This window comes from Platichthys flesus, chromosome 9 (genome assembly GCF_949316205.1).
Source record: "Platichthys flesus chromosome 9, fPlaFle2.1, whole genome shotgun sequence".
In the NCBI taxonomy this organism is placed as follows: Eukaryota; Metazoa; Chordata; class Actinopteri; order Pleuronectiformes; family Pleuronectidae; genus Platichthys; species Platichthys flesus.
The window spans coordinates 9,365,648-9,387,224 of NC_084953.1; the positions used below are offsets into that span (position 1 = coordinate 9,365,648).

The 21,577-nt window shown below is 43.3% G+C and overlaps 2 protein-coding genes across 2 annotated transcripts in view; one reads left to right on the forward strand and one right to left on the reverse strand.

The window, feature by feature from the left end:
- Nucleotides 1-2,657, forward strand: part of LOC133960363 (adhesion G-protein coupled receptor D2) — an 81,541-nt gene extending 78,884 nt beyond the window's left edge. The window contains exon 25 of the mRNA XM_062394891.1: nt 1,979-2,657. Within this exon, the coding sequence (XP_062250875.1) occupies nt 1,979-2,119 (141 nt within the window). The 3' untranslated portion in view covers nt 2,120-2,657. The remainder of the gene's footprint in view (nt 1-1,978) is intronic.
- Nucleotides 2,658-3,726: 1,069 nt separating this feature from the next.
- The window catches only part of nr5a2 (nuclear receptor subfamily 5, group A, member 2), a 61,760-nt gene continuing 43,909 nt past the window's right edge, over nt 3,727-21,577 (reverse strand). Inside the window, exon 7 of the mRNA XM_062394892.1 lies at nt 3,727-5,727. Within this exon, the coding sequence (XP_062250876.1) occupies nt 5,480-5,727 (248 nt within the window). The 3' untranslated portion in view covers nt 3,727-5,479. The remainder of the gene's footprint in view (nt 5,728-21,577) is intronic.

Consider the following 21,577-nt stretch of genomic DNA (forward strand, 5'->3'; position numbering starts at 1 on the left):
ACAAATTCAGGGCGAGTGAAAGTAGGTTTAACACATTTACAGACAGGAGGCCAGGCACTGCAAGCCAAGCTGCAAGTGAGGATTGTGCGCTTGGGATCGAGCTGGCCGCTTGCCCGGCTGTGACCAGCATCCCTAATGCTGCACGAGAGCACTGCAACATTATCGGCACTCGGATGATTCTTAATATCGTGTCCCTCATGGAAATATGAAGGATACCTTGTCTAAAGCTTGGGTTTGTATTTAGTGCAGTGATTTTTTTCAGGTAATCAGTGCAAGGACTCCATCCTGTTTAAACAACTTCTTTATTCTTTATTTTAGAAGGCCAGTTTATTTGATCTTATATGTGTTGGATGAGAAGAGATAAATGTTCTTGAAGGACAGACGAAGTACAGACAGGGGTTCCACACGTTCTGGAAAAGCTGGAGATGTCATCAAGTCTAATTGAAAATTAGACTTGATGACTATACAGCTGAAGTTACGTTCAAACATAAATATCCGTCACCACTAACTGGTCTTAGTGGGATTTTTAATGCTGACCATCAGCACCTTTTTGCTTGTTAATATTGTATATGTTCAAATGCAGCGCTGCATTGTTAAGGTGACATGAACCCTTCTGATTATTATTATTATTATGAGAGTCTGTGGTGGTAATTTAATTTCAGTCTATTCCTGTTAGTAGGCAGAATTGTATTGTGTCATTGTTGTTCAGACAGCAATTGTTTATATGATTCATTAGAAAAAGGGATTCAGGTTATAAATGTATTATAATAATAATGATTCATTTTATTGACATTTCCCAAGCATAAAACACAAAGGGCTTTCCAAAGGAGCAAAATACATAAAAACAACAGGGTATAATATATTAATTTAAATAAAACAGAGTGAAAACAAGGCTGAAAAACCACATGGTAAAACATTAAAACATCTAAAGATCATGTTCAAATACTGAAATGTTTATAACACATGATGTCTAATTACAGTGAGGGGCAGATTGTGAGGACGTGAGTGCGAACTGCACATCTTTTAAATCAGACTTCCGCACAGAGGAATTATACCTTTTATTATAGTGTATGATCGATTCCCGTGTTTTTCACCAGCTCAATCATCTGTGAAAATGTCCTGGAAAAGTCCTGGAAAGGATTCTTCATGAAAAAGAGGAAACCCTGAGAAGGGAAGGCTGGTCATGGATCAGCGGGTGTTACAAGGTTGACCACACCAAAAGAGAAATGCTGCAGTGATGTAGTTTGATGTCTGATCGCCACAAACCTTTTCCAGTTAAGGGACTTTAGGTCTTCGGGTCAAAAAATCCCTCTGTAATAGACCAAGTGTGTTTAATGTAATGGGAAAGAGCCTCACTTATAATTAATAAATGAATTTATAAACTCTATTTATACTTAAGATTGTGCAGGTGAAGGCTGTGAGATGAATAAAATAGTTTATATATAAAACAGTTTTCATTACAGGCTTAAAGACTTGAACTGAGTATGAATCTAGTGTTTAATTAAAGTTTGAAAAACCTTTAATACAACTGTGGGAAATAGTTTATTTCATCAATTATTGTAATAAAAGACTGAGACTGAAGCAAAGCTGAACAAAAAGATGAAAGATGCATGTATGAGAGTTAAAAGATGTAAAGGTGAGTTGGATGTAAAATAAAATACAAAAAGACGACCTGTGTCCCACAGAAAAAACTGATTTGTGAAGGAACAACCTTGTTAAATGTAACACAAAAAAGGAGAATATATTTAATCAAATTTTTTAAAGAGGATGTTACATGTTCATAATTAAACAGTTTGTGCTTCAGTAAATCCTTTTCCAATAAATAAAAACCCTGTCCATGAAAAAGTCCCGTCTTCTTATCTGTCCACCTTTGTATTTCCATCGACCTCGTTCTTATTGCGGTGTGAATAAAAATTGTTTTCCTCAAAGCGTCATGACACTTTTTTAAAACTTACCCCTCTCCTTTTGGACTACCCAGGATCCTCCTCCCTCAGGAACGGATGACTCCTTGCCAGCTGGTTGTAGCCTCCATGTTCCCATGGAGCTGGAGTTCACCACTTCCTGTTTCCCTCGCAGCCCTGGGCCTCAGAAGAGCCACGGCCTCGTCTACGTGGATTGAGCCGGTCGGTGTCACAGTGACTGTGGTTTCATATTGTGATACATTCTGCAATCAGAGCTGGTGAAATGTGTCTTCTTTTTTATTCTGATAAGCTTATTTTCCCCTGAAGCACTTGTTTGTTTCTGTCACTTATTTGTTATGTCCCTGTCCCTCAGGGTCCCTCGATACTTCCTGTTAGAAGTTTTGTGATCAAGTACTTGTTTAGTCTTTAATACTTATTTTAAGATGTGTAGGATAAGAATGTATAGTTAAATTCCAAGTCTTCAATACGTTGGTTATTTTGTGTATTTGGTTTTGCATGTGAGCGACATGTGAGCGACATGTGAGCATGTGAGCAACACTTCAAGGGGTTGTCGAAGCATCTTACTGGTAAGAAACCTAATGGTAATTGCGACGTCCCTGGTTTGATTCCACATTTTTCAGTTTTTCTTATGTCAAAGTGTCAAATAAATTCCAAACTTGTTTAAAGTTTTTCTGAAGAAGCACAGATTTAATTGTTGTAAAGTTTTGGATGAGAATAAAATGTATCTACACAGATTTCCCTGACTTTTGTAATACCATGTTTCTAGATCCTGAACCTCAACAGGAAATTAGTCTCTCATACCCACACTGTGTCATTTTTAATCAGATGTAGTTATTCAACAAGAAAAGCAAAGAAAAGGAGCTGGACAGCTTGAGTGTGCGGTGGAAGCAAGAATCTGGTGTTGTAAGTGTCTAAGTAATTATTTATTGAAATATGAGAAAACTTTCAATAAGCCTCAGAGACAATCCCAGGACCTGGACGTGAGGTGAGGAGCCGGACGGAAAAAAGCATAATGATGCATCTTGTCTCCATGTGTTTACAAAGTACATGATCATGTGACTGCACAAATATCACTGCTGTATACGTCCTTGTTTTATTTGTTCTGCATCAGAGTCTGCGTTACTGCTGCTCTCGATCTTTACGTTGTTTTTTTTCTGGATTTCAAACCGTCTCTTTACTCCTTCCTCGAGCTTTGATAAACCTCTTCCCCAACAAACTTTTCTTGCAGGACTCAAGCTGCTCAAAAACCAACATGCAGTCAAGTAAGGACTTGGTCATTGACCTTAGCCGTCACCGCTGCAGAGTCTAAACACACTTTTATAATGTGGGTGTTGGTGAGGATCATCAGAAAGTGAAGCGCAGGATCAGAACCAGCTCACACACTTCTGAATCAGCAGAATCCAAAGGTAAACAAATAAACACCACAGGTTGTTGTGGGAGGAAACTGTTGAGGGACAGAAAGGTAACGACTGTGGGAAACTCCAGATGAGGATAATTTATGTTTCTGTGTTTCAGGAGAATTAGAAAGTTTTTTTTAAATCAGGAGCAGTCAGAGCTCACAGGAGGCAGTCGTTGGTATAAGAGCAAATAGGACAGAACTAGATGCAGGTTGAGACTGGATAAGAAAAAGTGATGTGGTTCAAACCTACTTGCTTCAACACAATACTGTGTTCAACGCACCGACCTGCATCACCAGTGAAATCACATTCAACTGGAGGGATCTTTCTATTTGTCATGTTTTCTGAAAGCTGATTATTTCTGCCCAGGACTCGGATCACGTGTGGAAAACAAAACAAGAACATGCTACAGTAAACAAATTTATTTGGCGCGGACACCTCACGTCATGTAACACGAAGATGGGAACTCAGAGACGCAATAAATTACCTTCATTTATAAGCGTAACCAGTGACATACTGTACATCAAAAAGGTAAAAGCACTGTAAAAAATGAAAAGAGGCTACAAAAACGTTGAACGTGAAATGGAACCCTTACACAGCAACGTTTAAGAAACAGATGTTTGAATGCCAGCAGACACAAATGGAAATTTATATTCTTAAGTGATTCCTTTTTGATTTTAGTGTCTCACGACATAATTTAAGTACTGCTCAAAACAAATACAAAATAATAATAATAATAAAACACTGTACACACATCAAAGAAAGCAAACCAGAGGGATCATCTTTTTTTTTCTTTTTTTTCAATTAGTTGATTTCATTTTGTAGGAAATCATTGCTTTGCAATTTATGCTTCATCACAGTTCTCTCCCATATTACCACATGAATGTAAACACCTGGTGAATTATTCTTTTTTAAATTTTTTACAACATTATTACTTTATATATATATTTGTACATATTTTCATTCACATCTGCACGGTTAGCTAGCATGGTGATGAAATAAGGCAAGACTCACAGAACTGTGACATCACAAATCTTTTTTTTTTGTTTGGTTTTTCTTCTTCTTTTATAATACTGATTATTAAGGTATTTGTCATTTCCTTCTGTTCTGCAGCAGGCTTTGGTCTTTCCGGACAAAGGCAGGGTCGATCCTTCTCCGTCTCCACAATCTCACTTTTGTTTTGTTCCAGTTTTAATGAAATAATGAAAAGAGGAGGGGGGGGGGGGTCTTTAGCAGGAGCAATGGGTTATAAATACAATTGTCGTTATGAGCTGAATTTATTTAACACTGGTCGTTCTGAGGTACATAGTGTAAGATGATTTCGGGGGCAGGCGGAGTAAGAAGGGGGGGGGGAACCACAAGGTGACCATGACTAGCAAATGACTTCATTACAAGAGGAAAAAAAGGAACATTTAACTTTTTTTTATTGGCCTATTTATCATTTTGTTCATTAAATATTCAGTTTTTAGACCTTTTCTTTTTTCTTTTTTTTTTACCGTCAGCTCTCAGTCTTTTCAATCAGGTCAAGCTGCCGTGGCAAAAAAAGGAAAACGACGACGACGATGGTGGGAAAGAGTCTGAGGCTCCAGTTTGTCTTTACAGTACCAGCAGCAGCTCCAAGCCGAGGACCAGAGCTCGGCCACCGCTCCGGTCACGAAGCTGCGTGAAAGATGAGCAGAAAAAAGCCTCCTGCTGGGTCACCGGTGCTCAAACACACGAGGGTTGTTGTTTCTCTCGGCCGCTGCCTGCCAGTCGGGATAGTCCGTGCTCGTGCAGACGATGAGATGCCATCTCGTGGTGTAAATGCAAATGCAGTGTTTATTCAAGAGTTTTTTTTTTCCCCCTTTTCTTTTAGTGTTGTCTTTTTCTGTGGGGTTCAGAAGCGGCTCCTCCTTTTTTTTTTATGATTTTCATTTTTATGTTTTTTAGAATAAAGGGATCCACATGCTGTTTCTCTGCACATTATCATACTCTGTGCACGTGTGTCCGTCCACATCGGAACTTGAATGGTTCAATATAAACAAGAGTTTCTAACCCACTCGCTCTTTGTCCTCCGCGTCAGCGCCCAGTCAAAGTCGGAGCTGCTAGGTTCAGTCGTTTTTTGTGCAGCGGAAAAAACTCTCCTGGCGTTCGCACAAGCTGCATTATGGGTAGCACCTCCTAAGCCCTCTTGGCGTGGAGCATCTCGATGAGCAGGTTGTTGCAGGGCACGTCGCCGTTCAGGTGCTTGTAGTAAAGGTATTCTTCGGCCTGCAGGCTGATGGCCCGGATCTCAGGCAGCCGGAGGAGCAGCTGGCCGAACTTGTCCGTCTGCTGCGGGTAGTTGCACATGACGTAGTCCAGCAGCGCCGCGTTGACCTGCTCCTGGACGCTTTCCACCAGGTGGAAGTTCTCCAGGTTCTTCACGTCTACGGGAGGAAGCGAGAGAGAGGTCAGATAAGTCAACAATCTCTGTGGGGAAGACAGTTATGACAATCAAAATGAGAAGGGGACTCAGGAGAGCACATTGCCCACCCAGGCCCCAATGTCAACCTGAGACTTTTACATTGTCACAAGATCTTGAACCTTGAGACAAATCAATAGTTTATGTTACAGACATATTGAGGTTAGAGTTATTAATATTACAAGTTGGATTCTGTAGTTGCGGCTGGCTTTTGACTTAAAAGAGGACTTCAAAATGCAGCACATGATGAAATATCCCTCCCTCCTCGCTTTATCTCCTCTGAATCATCTCTGGAGACTGTGATGTTGAGGGAATCAGGTAAAGGCGTAAAAAAAAAAAAAAAAAACAGGGCTTCTCCTCCTGAGAGACTGATTCCCCAGGAGGCAGTGAATAATGTAGGGCAGAGTTACAGTCGTATTAGCGCCACAGCTGCTCCTTAACCTAACGCCTTCAAAAATCCAAAACCAAACACGACAGAATGTGATATTATCCCTGAAAAAGGCCACATACAGCGTCAGCCTCATGGAAAAGACTCAAACTGATGAAAGTGCACATGGAAAGTTCTTCTTTTTTTTCACTACTAATTCCTTGTGCAAAATGCATTTGCATCTTTCTGAAATCCGACCTCTCTGCGCAGCTATAAGCACTTTTCCTTGACCATAATCAGCTCACTGGGGGTTTGAGCAGATTATTGCAAGACAAGACAAAAAATTGCTAAATGGATAATGGTGGACCCAGAGCTTGTCATGATTATGAAGCGTGTGTGTGTGTGAGTGTGGGGGGGTGTCTGTGTGATCTTTTATTAAATTGTTTGACCCCAAGTGCTCACAGTGGACTAATGTGGGACGACCACAATTCCCCGTCTCTATAGTTCACAGATGCCAATCCATGGAAATACTCACAATATTTATTTCTCTCATACATATGTACCCCTGTCCTGCACCCACACACACCCACCCCCCCCCCACACACACACACACACACACACACACACACACACACACAAACCCCATCCACTCACCCAGAGCATTAGGAAGAAGGAGGGGGAGATAAATCAGCAGCTAATGAGGTCTAGAGAATGAGAAGCAGGTCCTTCAAGGCACTTCCATCCATGATGCACTCTACCATGCTATTACAATCTGTTTGCATGTGTGTGTGTGTGTCTGCTCCTGTGTTTGCCCGTGTGCATGCTCACCCTGACCCCTGGGTGACACGACGGGGGGGGGGGCTAAATAAGGCCAAGAAGAGGGCAGGAAAAGGGGAGAGGGGGTTTGGCCTGGGACAAAGGGAGCCTCCATACAAACATGACTTGGTGCTTTTTCCTGCTGCCACTCAGCTGCCTGACCCCCTGTCACACCCCTGAACGTTAGCTCGAACCCGGTCCAGTGTGGGCTCCAGGCCGAGCACACTGACGTCCTACGCAGGTCAACGAGCTGGGAACAAGAGGCTGGTTCTGATCTGCACATGTCACTAACGAAGCACAGCGAAGACAGTTACTGAAAATCCTGGAGAACGTTTTCTTTCGTGTTCTGGTGAAGACTCTCCATCAGTCCCTCGTACCTCCGAATCTTTTTATTTCATTCAGACGTGATATTTTAATTTAAGTAGTCAAGTTAAATGTTAGTTATTTTTGTAAATGCTCTGTCCGAGCCACTATGCCAAGAATAACTCTCCTGTTTGTTCTGTTTACTAAATAGAAATGTCAATAGCAACATATTGTGAAGACTCCAGTGTTAGAAGGCAGCATTTGATCAAACTCTTAGGCTTCATAAATTATTCTTGCTTTTATTAGGATTTAGGCAAATTTTTCAAATTTAAAATGTATTTGGTTTTTATAAACTTGGATTGAGCTTATGTATTGCTGAATGAAAAACAAACAGTAATAATAATAGCAATTGTAAGTGATCATCCACTGGCAATGCCGAGCTCTGGCTCTTTTAATTTTCTAAAATAAAAGAGCAAGTCAGGTTGAATTGTATCGAGTCTAAAAGAGTAAATTTTAATATTTTCTTTCTTTACAACAAAACAAAACAAAAGTTTTGATCTCATTGTCATATCTCCACTCCTGGTGCTGAATTTCTTTTAGGGGTGATATAATAGAATTGATTTAGCAAAGTAATTTCTGCCATGAAGTCATTAGAGTCTTTAGAGTTAGACCCACTGCAGTCATTGTATTGAATATAGGACGAATGTTTTACAGGGCTAGAGCTTCAAAGTCAAGGCTGAAGAGAAATTAGAACATTGATTATATTGTGGTGGGGAGCTCAGTCTCTGGAGAACTAAGGACTAATGTACTTTTTTGGGCATGAAGAATGTTTTATTTTGATATAGAATAAAAGAATAAGAGTTGTTTTGCAATGTAGACATTTGGTTCAATTTGCAGGAACACGACAAGGTGAGCCGAGATCACAGCAGAAAATAAAAATAAAAATGTGATGTGTTGCCATGGTTCCTAAGACCACGTGTAAGCGAGTGTTTGTGTGTGTGTGTGGATGATGGGGGGGCGGGGGGGGGGGAACTACAGAGAATTCATGCCCAATATCTCTGTCAAGCTAATTAGGGGAAAGTGAGGCAAAAAGACAGCATTTTAATTGCTAATTATTACCAGAGCCCCTTTTGAAAAAATAATGAATCAGGGCTTCCAAAAAAAGAAAAAATAATATACACAAATGACAATAGCTTGAAATCTACTTCCGACTGCAGGAGCCAGTGGACGACTAAAGAAGTGGAGACAGATCAGGTTAAGGATTTATTTTCCCTTCATCTAATCAGACTGATTATAATCGTCTGATCATTCAAGGGCCAATAAACGTACGGAGACGCACGAGTTAATGGGAAAAAAAAGAAAAAGCGACAGCAACAGAATAAACAATTGATTAATGATTCATAGACAGTGTCAGGTCGGAGTATTAAGTGTGCTAAGAGCTCTCTCCTGTTCCTTCAACAGCTACACCCCCCCCCCCCCCCCACATCTCATCGTTCAGTCACTGTGGGACTAATTATCAACTTTTTTTTTTCCACATAAAACAGCCACAGTTCGTTGCAGCGCCGCGGTCGAATACTCAAATAGAAACCCCGAGGTCCCACGGAATACATTGTTTCATTTGACGGGCGATCATGCTGAAGCCAGCGACCTAATGCAGCACACACACAAACACACACAAACACACACACACACACACACACGCACATTCATTCCTCTTTTACAGAACCCCTGAAATCACTGCTGTGCTTTTTAATTAGATTAAATCCTGGCTCTGCTGTGAGAGAGAGAGTGAGAGTGAGAGCGAGAGAGTGTGTGTGTGTGTGTGTGTGTGTGTGTGTGTGTGTGTGTGTGTGTGTGTGTGTTTGTGCGCGCCTGTCTGCATATGTTTTTACACTCTTTGAGCGCCCCTTACAATCAGCCTGCTCCAGGGACACACTCACATCCATAGCATTTAGACGCACACTCATGCAAACACGGCTCCACTATTTCGCTGTGATCTCGGAGATGCCTCAGAGTGGACACTGGGTTGGAAAGAAAAAAGCTTATGGCTTCACTCGGTGTCAGAGTTCACCTCTGATTGCAAAAGCAAGCAGGCCTCACTTCTTTTATGGCTGCTAAAAGCCAAAGAGGTGAAAGAGAATTGCATTGTACAGTCAGATATTCTAGTACAGACATATCTGTTTGTTGTGTAAGTCAACAACTCGACTTAAAGTTCAGAAAAAATTGCTTAAACTCGATTAATTTCACGTTCGCCAGGTGTAACATTTTATTTTGAGTTGGATTTAGTCACATAGGTAGCACATGACCATATTCCCCTTTGATTAGCATTATTTGTATGGAACCCACCTCCTCATGACCTCTCCCCGCTCCAACCCAGTCACACTGTTTCCACATAAAACCGACACCAGTTTCCAGACACGTCTTCTTAACATTGCCGCCACAGTTCTACATGGCAGAATTACACCATGGTCTCTCACCATCACACTGTTTTAGTGCCTCAATCAATAAAGCTTTCGAGTCACATGCTGCCCGTTCACCCTGTCTCTCAAACTTCATATGTTTCCTGCCGAGTCCAAAAACAACACATAAAACTCCCGGGTCATAAACGGTTATTGAGTCAAGTGCTGTCAGTAAAGTCGGCCAATTAAACGTGAGTGAAAGACAAACTGGTCACTTCCTGTGTAGGCGGGGAATCATTGGCTGGCCTCTTCCAATGGGGGCTTTCACAGGCATTTATACAAGCCTATCAAAGCCGAGGCAACTTTTACTGCAGCCGCCGCGCTTCAAAGGGCGACAAGTTGAACCCGCAACCAATCCAAGCCCTCTTTATGGCTCCCTACTGGATTGTTATCAAGTCAACACGGCTATTTCTCTCATTATTAATCTGCCTCGCAGCATAGCTTCAATCAGTGACGGGGGGGGGCTGGCAAGGAGAGAACCCAATAACCTTTGACTCTGAAAAGACCAAGTGACAACCAAGGACTTACAACTCGTAGCGCTACGTGTTCAGTAGGAAAACGTGTGTGGGTGTGTTTGTGTGTGTGTGTGTGTGTAGTGTTTAAAAAACAGGGCAGCAAAGGCAATCAAAGCAAATAAGGTCCATGGTGCAAGGGGCAATGGCCGCACGGTCAATGCTATCCCTTCTGTTATCTGACTTACGGAGAGCTGTCATGATGTGAAACCCGGGCTTTGTGTAAGCTTTTCTTTTCGTCAGTTTATCCCTACAACACCATAAAGTCACGGAGTACAAACACACACACACACTGCAGCTACACACAGGTACATACACACACACCAGACTTGGGCTCCTGTGAAAACACTCCACTCACAGCATTTCACGTGGAAGTGTGCATTATTTATTTATTTCTATACCCCCCCCCCCACCCCCCCCTTACAGGAAACTCCCCTTCCCCATTAGAGTAGCAGCCCCCCCACACAACCCCACAGCTCCCTGGAGCTCTCTGCTTCCTTGTTTTCCTCCGAGTCCCGTTTGGGGAATTCGCTTTCTCCGATATGATGCCTCCGCGTTAGAGGCGAGTTACGAAAGAAAACGAGTTGTGCGCTTCTTTAACATTTAATGGGGGCTTCTTTGAGACTCGATGCGCCAGGTTAAGAGGATAACAAGCATCATAACTATCCTATCACAGGCTACAAGAAGAGACATACTCCAGACGTTGTTATATCCCACCTCTGAAAGGAGAGAATCGTGGCGTTGCAGCCATTTGAACAAACAGAAATAGTCACGTTAATGATGAGAAAAAGCTACAGATGGAAAAGTAAAATGCACTGAACTCCCGAAATGATCAGGGGGTTGGGGGTGTAGAGGTGTCAGATGCTGTTCAACCATCTAACAAGCTTGGATGGAGCTCACTGATGTCCTTGGGCGATGGCCAACAGAGGTCAGGTCATGGTTAAATGCCTCATACAGTGCTTGTGATTCTTGTTTTCACGTGTCAAACATTTATTTTTGTGTAAAGCTCGGATGACAGTCACCCTTCTGCACGTTTTTCAACATAACCCAACATAAAGCCCCCCCCCAACCCTTCTGAATCTGTTTAGCTCTTTATTTAATGGAGTGAAAGGATCTCATCCTTTACACTGGTTTTACAAAGGGGCTCATTAGGCCCTGAACAGTGACCCTTCATCTTTAAAAGTGACCCTTTATTTCACCGGCACACAGTAACATACTGTGGCTTCATGCCCTCCAGCTAACATGGAGCCCAATGTCCAGAGGCCAAATATCCTCGGCGCTAACAACGCATAATAACAACTGTCTCGCTGCTCCTGAAAACTGGCCACCAATGGCTATGAGCTATTGTCAGCATGTCAGAATAAAGCATGAGGGCTCAATTTGCCCGACGCCTCATCAAACCCTCCCTTTAGCCACACGGGAGGGGGGGGGGCAGACGTCATGCGGCTATGAAAGAGAATTAAGCAGGTACGGTCCAGTTGGGGATATATTAAGTCAAATCTAAACCTCCGCTGACAACATTGCTGTTGTTGTTAAGCTAAACAGGTAGCGGCTGGTTCGGTTCTGTCGCCCAAGGACGGGTCGGCGGGGTCGGCGGGCTTCGGCGGGGGCGATGGAGAGAGGTCGAGAGATATTGAAAGGAGAGGAAAAGTGCCTTAGGTCTGATAAAATAAACAAGAGAGAAGCAGGAAGGAGACAAGCCTCTCTCATTGCCTATGCTGGCCGGGAGGTGCTGGGAATTTATCCTGAGGTGAAGTGGAAAACAAATTTACATCATGTATCAGCTGGTGGCTGTTATTTTGGACTTGTGGACTCCAACAGATGGGCACAGCCACAGATGTTAATATCAGTGGCAATTAAAGTGGGAAAGGGACAGTTCCCACTTTCTCACCTAGAACTCTTGTTTGTTGTTGTTTGTTAGCATAAGATGTTTGTACATATCACCTCTAAGGCCCAACAGTTTATTTTCACCAGATCCAGATTTGTATTTGGATCTGAATCAAATGCACACACCCATAAATACTAGTCCCCTTGATTTTTAAAGATCCCTTAATTGTTCTTTGAGAAATCAATGGAAATGTTGAAAAAACGCCCTCACAAGATAAAAATCGTTATCTGGCACAATAACAAACAAATAAAACCTCCTGAAAGTAACAATCAGAAAAGTAATTTAAAGCCAAATATTTCTGATTTATATGGTTTTAAATGGTCTGAATTTCTTTTACTTTTTGACAAGCTTCGTGTTTTGCTTTATTAAATAGTTCAGTGGAATTTTTTGTCGTTTTCTGTTTTGTGGTTTAAAACATTTCTGCCAGTCGGCCCCATTAGCTGCCTCTCATTTCTGACAAGCCACGGACTTGCTGGGATTTAATAAAAACACATACACTCTGCTGGGGAGAGAAGAAATCACATTGTCTCAGCATTATGAAAATCCATTTGCCAGAGGGATACTGAGAGACTTGAATCAGCAATGAACCTGGTGCTTAGTCCTCTGTGCCCCCCCCCCCCCCCCCCCCCAGTCCCCCACCCTCCTCTCCGCGTTGCCCCGTTCTTTTAGCCCCCCTGGAGGCGGAACCAAATGCCTTTCAATGAGCCGACCTCAGACAACGCGTTGCGCCCACAGGTCCCTGCTCTCTCACCTTCCTAATGCCGACCGGATTGGAGGGGCAGCTAACCCCCCCCCCCCCTCCCTGCACCATCGCCAAAACAGCTCCTAGACATGTAGTCTTATGCAGCTAATGACACGAACGCATGACTGACAGGCGCGAGGGTAATGGACAACAATGCAGCAGACAAAAAGTCACTGTGTTTGTTGTAATCTGTGGAAATGATCTGTGGAGCATTGGAACGGGGGGGGGGGGGGAGAAGTATTCAAATGAATTAGAAATCAATATGGCTGAACCTGGGAGGTGACTCTTCAGGCTCCTCACTTCTTTGTACCTGTCAGCAGCAGCACAGGCGGGCGCAGCACATAATGTGTGTGTGTGTGTGTGTGTGTGTGTGTGTGTGTGTGTTGTTTCTGTCCGTTTGTATCAACGCATGCATGTGAACCTCGTTTACATTCAGTGCACTTTTGAACCCCTCGGCTAATTACACCCGGGGTTTGTTTGGTGGTGGAGGGAGGGCGTGGGGAATGAAGGGGCATGTCAACCCCTTCTTGTTTATGATAAAGTGACAGAAAATCATTGGGGGGTCAAGTACACCCCCCACCAGCCCTCCGCTGCCCCCCGAAAACTCCTGCAGCAAGTGCTGAAGGTGCCTGGTGCGGGAAGCCTCCCCTTTAATGAGACCATTAAAGGGCCCGTCTCCCTGTCAATAGATTTCTCTCATTCTTTCTCTGACAAATTTGAATTAATAATTCAGCGGCAAACGCCTGGGGATGTATATTTTCAGCTTGAAAGACAGTTAATCCATAGCGTCATTTCCCCCCCCACCCCACCCCACACTCCCTCTTTCACTCCTTTCTCCCTCCAACCGGCTCTCTTTCTTCTCGTTGGGATCAATCTCATTTGATGATGCGAGCAGGTAGAGTGCTGACTAAAGAGAGTTAGTGTGGCTGCACGTTTTCCTCACTTTTCTTTTTGTTCATGGTGGGATTTGTCCTCCCTGTCATGTGACAAGCGTAGTCAACTTAAGTACAAATTGGGCTTTAATTTATTCCAAAGTATCGGATGGTGGTGGCGCTCCCATAAATATGTAACACAAACTTCCTATCTCACAATGTGAAAGGAAGTTGTTTAAATCTCCTGGATTCTTTCTTTGCCGACGCCCCCGTTCTGCCAAGTTTTGAGGAAATCTTTGAAGTAGATTTAGCACAATCCTGCTGAACAAACAAACTACCACTCGGCTAGAGCAAAAACATGTCTACTTGGAAAATTACAAACCCCAAGTTTATTGTCCTCTCTGTGGAAAGTACTTTTTAAGGTTGCTATGTTCACTGGCCAATGCGTCGGAGAGAACTTTCTCATCACTGAAACAGTCTGAGACTCACAGTGTAACGCCAACAGTAGCCATGGATGTTAGTGCCAGGTGGCACCAGAGTACACATCTATGCACTGTGGCAGCGAGCACAGGCCAAGTGTTGGTGTGACAAATGGCTGGTGGCAGCCAGCAATCTTAGTTTACAGTATTTTCTGGTTGTGCAACTGTGTGTGTGTGTGAGCAGGGAGCTGATTGATGAATGTCCTCCTGTGCTTCAACACATGTCGGCTCTCTGACCCTTGTTTCCAACGTTTGCCAGCAGCTCTAGAGGTCTTGTTGCATGTTGAAGTTCTAGATAAATGCAGTACAAGGAGAAGCTGTGTGTGCGTGTGTGTGTGTGTGTGTGTGTGTAAGACAGTGGACTCACAGGGCATTGTCGCTTAAAATATCCTCTAGGACAAGAATGAAGAGACAAGAAAGGAGCTGTGATGATGCAGGGGTGGGGGTGTGGGGGTCACAGGGTGGGTGGGGGCTCCAAGCAGGGAGGGAGAGAGAGAGAGAGAGAGAGAGAGAGAGAGAGAGAGAGATGGGGAGAAAGAAAGGGTGGCAGGACAAGAGACAGCGAGCCAGAGCACCTGTTGGATCATCTGTGCTTTGAAACGTTTAATCACTGTCTCTGGTTACGCTCACACACGCCATAGCATGCACACACATCACCTCTAAGCTCCGCTGTTCTCTGCCGTGCCAGAAGTATCTTGTAACCACATTGTCTAAAGACACACACACACACACACACACACACACACACACACACGCACGGAGGTCGGCTCAAAGAGCAAGGGGAAGAGGGTGTATAATCTTATAGCGGCCACCTGACTACCATATAGCTTACCACCAGCGCAGTTAAAGCACATGCCTCTGCAATGTGCACAGTCACACAGCAACACAATAGCTGACAATCCACATGCCAGGCAGTGCAGTGATGCCAGGGGGCTCCGTTCGTGATAGGAGGGCAGCAGAGGAATTTAGAGGATTATTTTCGTTGCTGCTCTAATCGTCTTTTTTTTCTTTCGGATGCTTGCAAGGGCAAAAAGTCAGAGGTTGTTCTCGGGCCTGAGGAACATTGAAGGGACATTGAAGGAGCATTAAGGACATAGAGAAAATGTTCCAAGTGTTCGAAATGGAGCTAAGGTCTTTTCCAAATAGCTCCGTGCATCACAGCCACCTGTTATCTCAATCAAACGTTATACCGCAGTGACCTCACTCCACACCTACATTTTTTAGATTGCCCCTGTAGTGGTGATTGTAGAATGATTAGCACTAATGACACATCATGAGCTGTAGTGGATGTAAAGGTGTGATCGTAAAGCTCTTCCTTCGCTGTGGAGAATTCGGCCCCCGTCACTGTAGCTCCTGCTGCGACATAAAGGAGTGAACTTTACAGCCTCACCAATGATTGACAGGGCGGGTGTGCAAAGCTGTGTGTGGGTGTTGGTTTGTGGGAAGGGGGTTCATCTGATTGCATTTTTATTTTCGCACATTTGACCCACAACACACTTTACAAACCAAGGGTCCACATCAGCACCCTTTGGTCTAGATCCGATTGGTGCGTGTTTACACATGGATCTGTCTGATTTGATGACACGCTACTACTACCTGCTATTGCATGCCACTACTATACCTCTGTGCACGTGCAGATAGTGTGCACACGCATTTGTGTTTGTCAGGGAGGGCTTCTCTTAGAGTGTAAGCAGCAAGAAAAAGGAAAAGAAACAACCAAGAAAAGAGAGATCTGTGCTGGAGACAGCTCCGCAGGGAGGGTTGTGTAACTCTTGAGTAATGTCGAGACAGGTGCTCTGTTACCATGCATTTCTACGCCAGTTCTTCTTCTCTCACTGTTGTGCACCGCTCCAAATAATAATCTACACATCTCGCACTGGTGCCGAGAAAACACTGACGAGAATCAGCTCAGGTTTTTCTTTCTAAGTTTACGCTGTTTGTGGTCACAGCAAACAGTGTCGAATCAAAGTGAATAAGTCATCTAAGAAATTATAAGCTGCACGAAATCACAGCCAGGGACCAGATGATCCCCTGTCAACAAATGGCTTGAATCTAGAGCGGCAGTTTTCTGCAGCACTCTGCTCTATGCACGATCTGTTCTCTGGATCTGTTTCCCTTGGCTAATGTGAGCCTGTTCTCAGCAGAGAGTCCGAGCCTGTCCTATCCATCCCAGACATCCCTCAGCCTTTAATTGGTGAGGAGTAGCTACTCTAGCTAGCACAGCGCTGGGACCCGAGCCTGTTTGGCAAGCTATACCTTCCTATGCTGTACCCTTAACCTCCAAGGCCCTTAACTGGCCCCTGAAAGCCCCCATGTGCTCTACGCATGATTGATATTACTGCAGATATCACTTAGAAAACACCTGACGTGCCAGGCAGCCCTTCCTCGCCTCCTTTTGACTGCTAAGTATCAGCTGGCGGGAGGGTCCTCTGCGTTATGCAGCCGGTAATAAAAGTTGAGCATTGATTTTCTGTAGCAGCTTGTAACTGTTAATGTTGAGACATCAATAGCCAAAGCAAAGCGCTGGTACCTTAATAGGAGACCGGGAACGTGGAGGGCGCCAGCAGAGGCCGACTCTAAATCACAGAATCTATCCCGGCCGATCGATAGGACAGTAACTGCAAGTGTCCCTCTGCTTTCCTAATGTTTTATAATAAACTGACAGCCAGTAATAAGGCCAGGGGAGAGGGAGAAAGAGCGGGGGGGGGGAGATGGGAGGGCAACAGTTTCTTCATAGCTCGCCCGTCTTAAATCAGCCCTCATGGGAGTGGCAGAGAGGAGCAGAGGGGGAGGTGGAGGGCAGGAAGCTGTTTTTTCCTCTTAAAAAAACTTTTACAGGAGCATTTGTCTGATTGTACTCACTGCTGGGGTAGTTAGCGAGTGTATTGATGGAGGGAGGCTGAAGTTTAGGGGGGATCTGTCCTGAATTGCTTCGGCCGGGGCAGTGAGTTAAAGTGCATTAAATCCTGCTGCCACCGTGCAGCCTGTCAGAGCCGGGCAGGAGAGCAGGGCTGCACGTGTTACGACTCTCACCGGGCGTGTTGGAGTGTTGAAATTCACAAAGAGATAAAAACTCTTGCAACACTACATGAGGAGGGTGAGAGAAGTTGCTGCTGCTGCTGCATCACGCTGCTGCAGCACAGATCTGTTGTATCAGGCTTTGGATCTGTTTTGTTACATTAAATTGATTTGCTACTTCATTTCTACCTTTTTACTACTATCTTTTCTACTTTCATGTAATTGTCCATGTTAAGGACACGTCTAACATTACAGAATTACCATTGAATTATCATTAAGGTTCCATTTTGAGCCTTTCTGCTGTTTATGCGTTTCTGAACGGATTACAAGAGCAAATATGTTTAACTATGTTTCCATCCTTAGTAGTTGTTTATTCTCTCTATCTGGGCCCCATTGAAGAACAACAATAGTGTGGCTCTATTGTCACATCAGTTGTTTATCACATATGTATAGTACTGGGAGATCTCCATTTACAATGCCCTCTCCAAACAAACCATTCTGATAACTGGCCATGTTTGAAACCAGATAAAGACCCAGTGTCAACAAAAGCACCATGTAAATCCTGTAAGAGTGTGATAAGAGCTTAAAAGAGAAGAAAGGAAGGTAAACTGGAGGTTGTAAATTTGAAAGATACTTCAGAGATAATCGGGGCAGAAATGTCGAAATCCATCAGGAAACTCTGAGGTGAGGCATCAGGCGAGATACAAGACTGAGGCTGAAGGAAGACGCAGGTCAGGGATCAGAGTCGGTGATCTTTAATATCCCTGCCACCACCACAACTCACCGCAACGGCTGCTTGATGACAAGCCTGCAGTGCTGCCAGGTAATACCGGCGTGCCGCAGACCTGGAGCTTTTATTGCTTGATAAAGTCTGAAAGCCTCTTAGACGGCCTCATTACACGGAATTCCCAACAAAGTGGCAGCCGGCGTCAGGAGCCGACTGCTCGCCATGTTACATTTCTGAGGCTAATATTGAGAGAAAACAGTTGGAAGTATTTGATTCAATGCTCATCCACCTGCTCCGGATGAAATGAAAGAAAAGTCATGGCGGTCAATCTAGATGAGGCGACAAAGTTGCCTTCATGTTAAAATGCTGCCTGGTGAGAGATTTCAAAAGTAAAAAAGAGTCCAATACTTTTCAATCAGCGCAGGTTTGTCGAGCACTTCGGCAACAAGCTTCCAAACGGAGAGATGAAAGGCACGAGGTGCAGTCGCTCTGTGCATGCATTGCTCTTTACACACATGTTTCATACTACTGTGTTTTTGTATCATTGCATCAATCCAGTCACTGAGTCTGTAATTTGCGGGACCCACAAAAATGCTTTAAGCACGGGGGTTTGATTCCTGCGCTCACACCATGAAGTACGATTTGTGCCACATGTGTCTGTCCTCATTGGAAACTGCATTGGGATCTAAAACCTACTTTAGATCCACTGTCTTATATGACTAAAGAGTCCTGACTCAAATACTACGCTCAGTCACTGTCCTCAATTTTGGAGGGATGATGCAACGTCCTCTCACAAGCCAAGTGTGGGAATGTCACTAGCCCTGCATGTACTAACTTAAGGTCAGTTACCAGACACTTTTTTTACATTATTATGTTATTATTATGTTATTATTATTTTGCATATTAAAAATCTATTACCTAGATCTATTGTATATGTCTTTAAGTTCTGCTGTTTCTAAGAGTGTACTTCCATGGTTCTTTTGTACTTGTTTGTTTTATGGTTGCCACTCACAATATTTACAAGACAGGTTCAATTTATAAAGCTACATCTACTCAGTCATTTTAAACCAAGTTCCATTTAACCACATTTTACATCTGTAAAATAAAGGTTTTATTGCCTGATCCTGATTCCCGGTCCCTTGAGGGCAGGAGGAGAAGCTTCCCCTGTGGGCCCGGGCATAACAACCCCTGCACACGATGACCACACTTTATTTGTGTATTGATCGGGTCAAACGTACACCATGACTCACTTCTGCTCACTAACAGCCCAGCAGAACGATTGGCGCCCCCACACAAAGCAAGAGGGGAAAGAATATCCTTATTATCTTGCTTTTTAATTATGTTGTGAAGCATTGTGCCAGTTATATGCTCCATAATTTGGCCTTTGCATTGGTCTCAATGGGTGTAAATATTGAGTAGTCGTCAACTTCCAACGTTAATCAATCCCCGGACGGATTCTAAATGATTTGGTTAGTTTCAGGAAATTAATATTTGCCAGGTTTTGTGCAAGAAGAGGGAGGTGGGAGCAGGGTACATGAATTAGCCAGCTTCCCCGCTCGCTGGCCTGGGATCAGGGCATTGATTCTGAGCAGCCTCGGCTGTTGCTTAATTAGGACATACCTGTCTGGGAATAATGTGTTTGTGTGTGTGTGTTTTTCTCATTGTGTGGAGACAAATGCTGTCTGATAGAGGAATAGAGCGACTGATAATGCTTGTCTTTTCTTCATCAAGGTTAATCACGTTTGCTGTGTTTGTGTTGTTGTCAGCAGATTGGTGTCTGACCTCGCGGTGCACAAAAACAGAAAGAGTCTGCCTGCACTGTGTGCCGCACTCAACATACTAATGAGAGACACGTCCGAGCATGGGTGCATGTGTGGGTCTGAAGAAAGTGCAGGTCTGCAGTGAGAGATAAATGCACATAAACACAATTTACCCACCCCTCAAATTCCGGAATAACATTAAGGCAGACTTTGTACCTTTAATGGAACTAAAACCAGGCTCCCTCTTTCCATTTGTTCTTCTTAATCTAGGATCATTCATTTAGTTTTCGCTCATTTTGTGTTGTTCACTATCGCTAACACCAGTGCTGTGTATTCTGTCGTCAGGTTCAACCCAGCACCCACTCATGGTTTGAAGGAATTAAATCCAAAGCATTCTGAATGGAGGAGATGCTTTCATGGTGCAGAGCATGAATAAGAGTTCAGTGTATAGATATAACTCAAAGTTGTTATTATGTTGTGAGATTGTAAGTTGTAAATTTGATCAATTTTCAGATTTTTTTAAACTGAGGTGTTTCATATTTTCAGAGATTAAACGAGGGAAGGGAGCAGAGAGTAAGAAACTCAGGATGCAGCAGTGGAGACAGAAACAGGGGGACAAATTATTTAAGATATTTTGAGAAGATGTAGAGGAAATAACATTGAGTCATTCCTGACATTATTTATTGACACAATGTTTTTGAAAATCAGTTCCATAGTTTAGAGACATTAATAACTTTACCGTGTTTTAAGAAGAAAGAGCAGATGAAGCCTTAACGCTAATTTAAGATAGGACACTTTAAGTAGGTAAGGGGTGACATAATCCTCTGAGTGAATGAGGAAGAGAGATGAATGGCAGTTCAGTTTCAAGTGAAGATGAAAGAGGAGCAATAGAGGAGGATGTGAGGATCGAGTTGTGATAGATCGAGGCGTACAAAGATGGATGTTTAAAACAGAGATAAGGAAAGGGTGGAGAAAGAGAGGGGACAAAGCAGAGCTGAAGAGATGGATGGATGGATGGATGGATGGATGGATAGATGGATGGGTGCGGGTCTGTAAACTCCAGCCTCGCTCAGAGCCTGATTAATCTCGTGAGGGACAGCTAATGTGGTGCTGAGGCAGCTCTTGAGTGACTGGCTGTCCTGGTTTCTTACGAATGGACATGAAATGAGTTCTGATCACAGAACAGTCAATCAATACACATCATTTCACCATGTTCCAATATTTATTCCATTCCATTAACTGGGTGTGAAAGCTGATATGTGTTTTTGTCAATGAATTTGAAATCCTTAAGAGCATACCGTTTCGACCTCACCAAACATTTCCCCCTGAGAGTTTCTGTCCTTATATTTAAATATAAAGAAAGATATTGTGCCACTTTGGGACAGAATAATTTATAATCTGTTAATCAATTAAATTATTGATAGGAAATGTATTGTATGTATTTTATAATCTGTTAACTATTTGTCATTTTCTGGAAAACAATGCCAAACATTCATAGGCCCTCTCATATCTTTATAATGGTTTGTTATGTGTTTTTTTTTTTGTATTCTGTAATATTAGCAACATTTCTTTGAGTTTTCCTGTTTTATTTTTCAGCTGAAAAGTATTATTCTATAGAATTGATGTGTGTATTACCAGAGAATTGGTTCCAAAAACGGTCTTTTAATATAGTCAAAGCTCCATGAATGAGACTTTAGGAGCCAGTATGACTGTGATCAAACACAAGCCTGAACTCTTTCCTCTATCAGCTTCTCCCTGGCTTTGTTTCCACTAAAGGACCTGGACGTGGGGAAATTCTTCAGGGCTGTTCATGTCCACAGATCTGCTCCCTCCACTGGGAGCGTTTACCAGCCCGTGCTGCTCTGGCAGCTA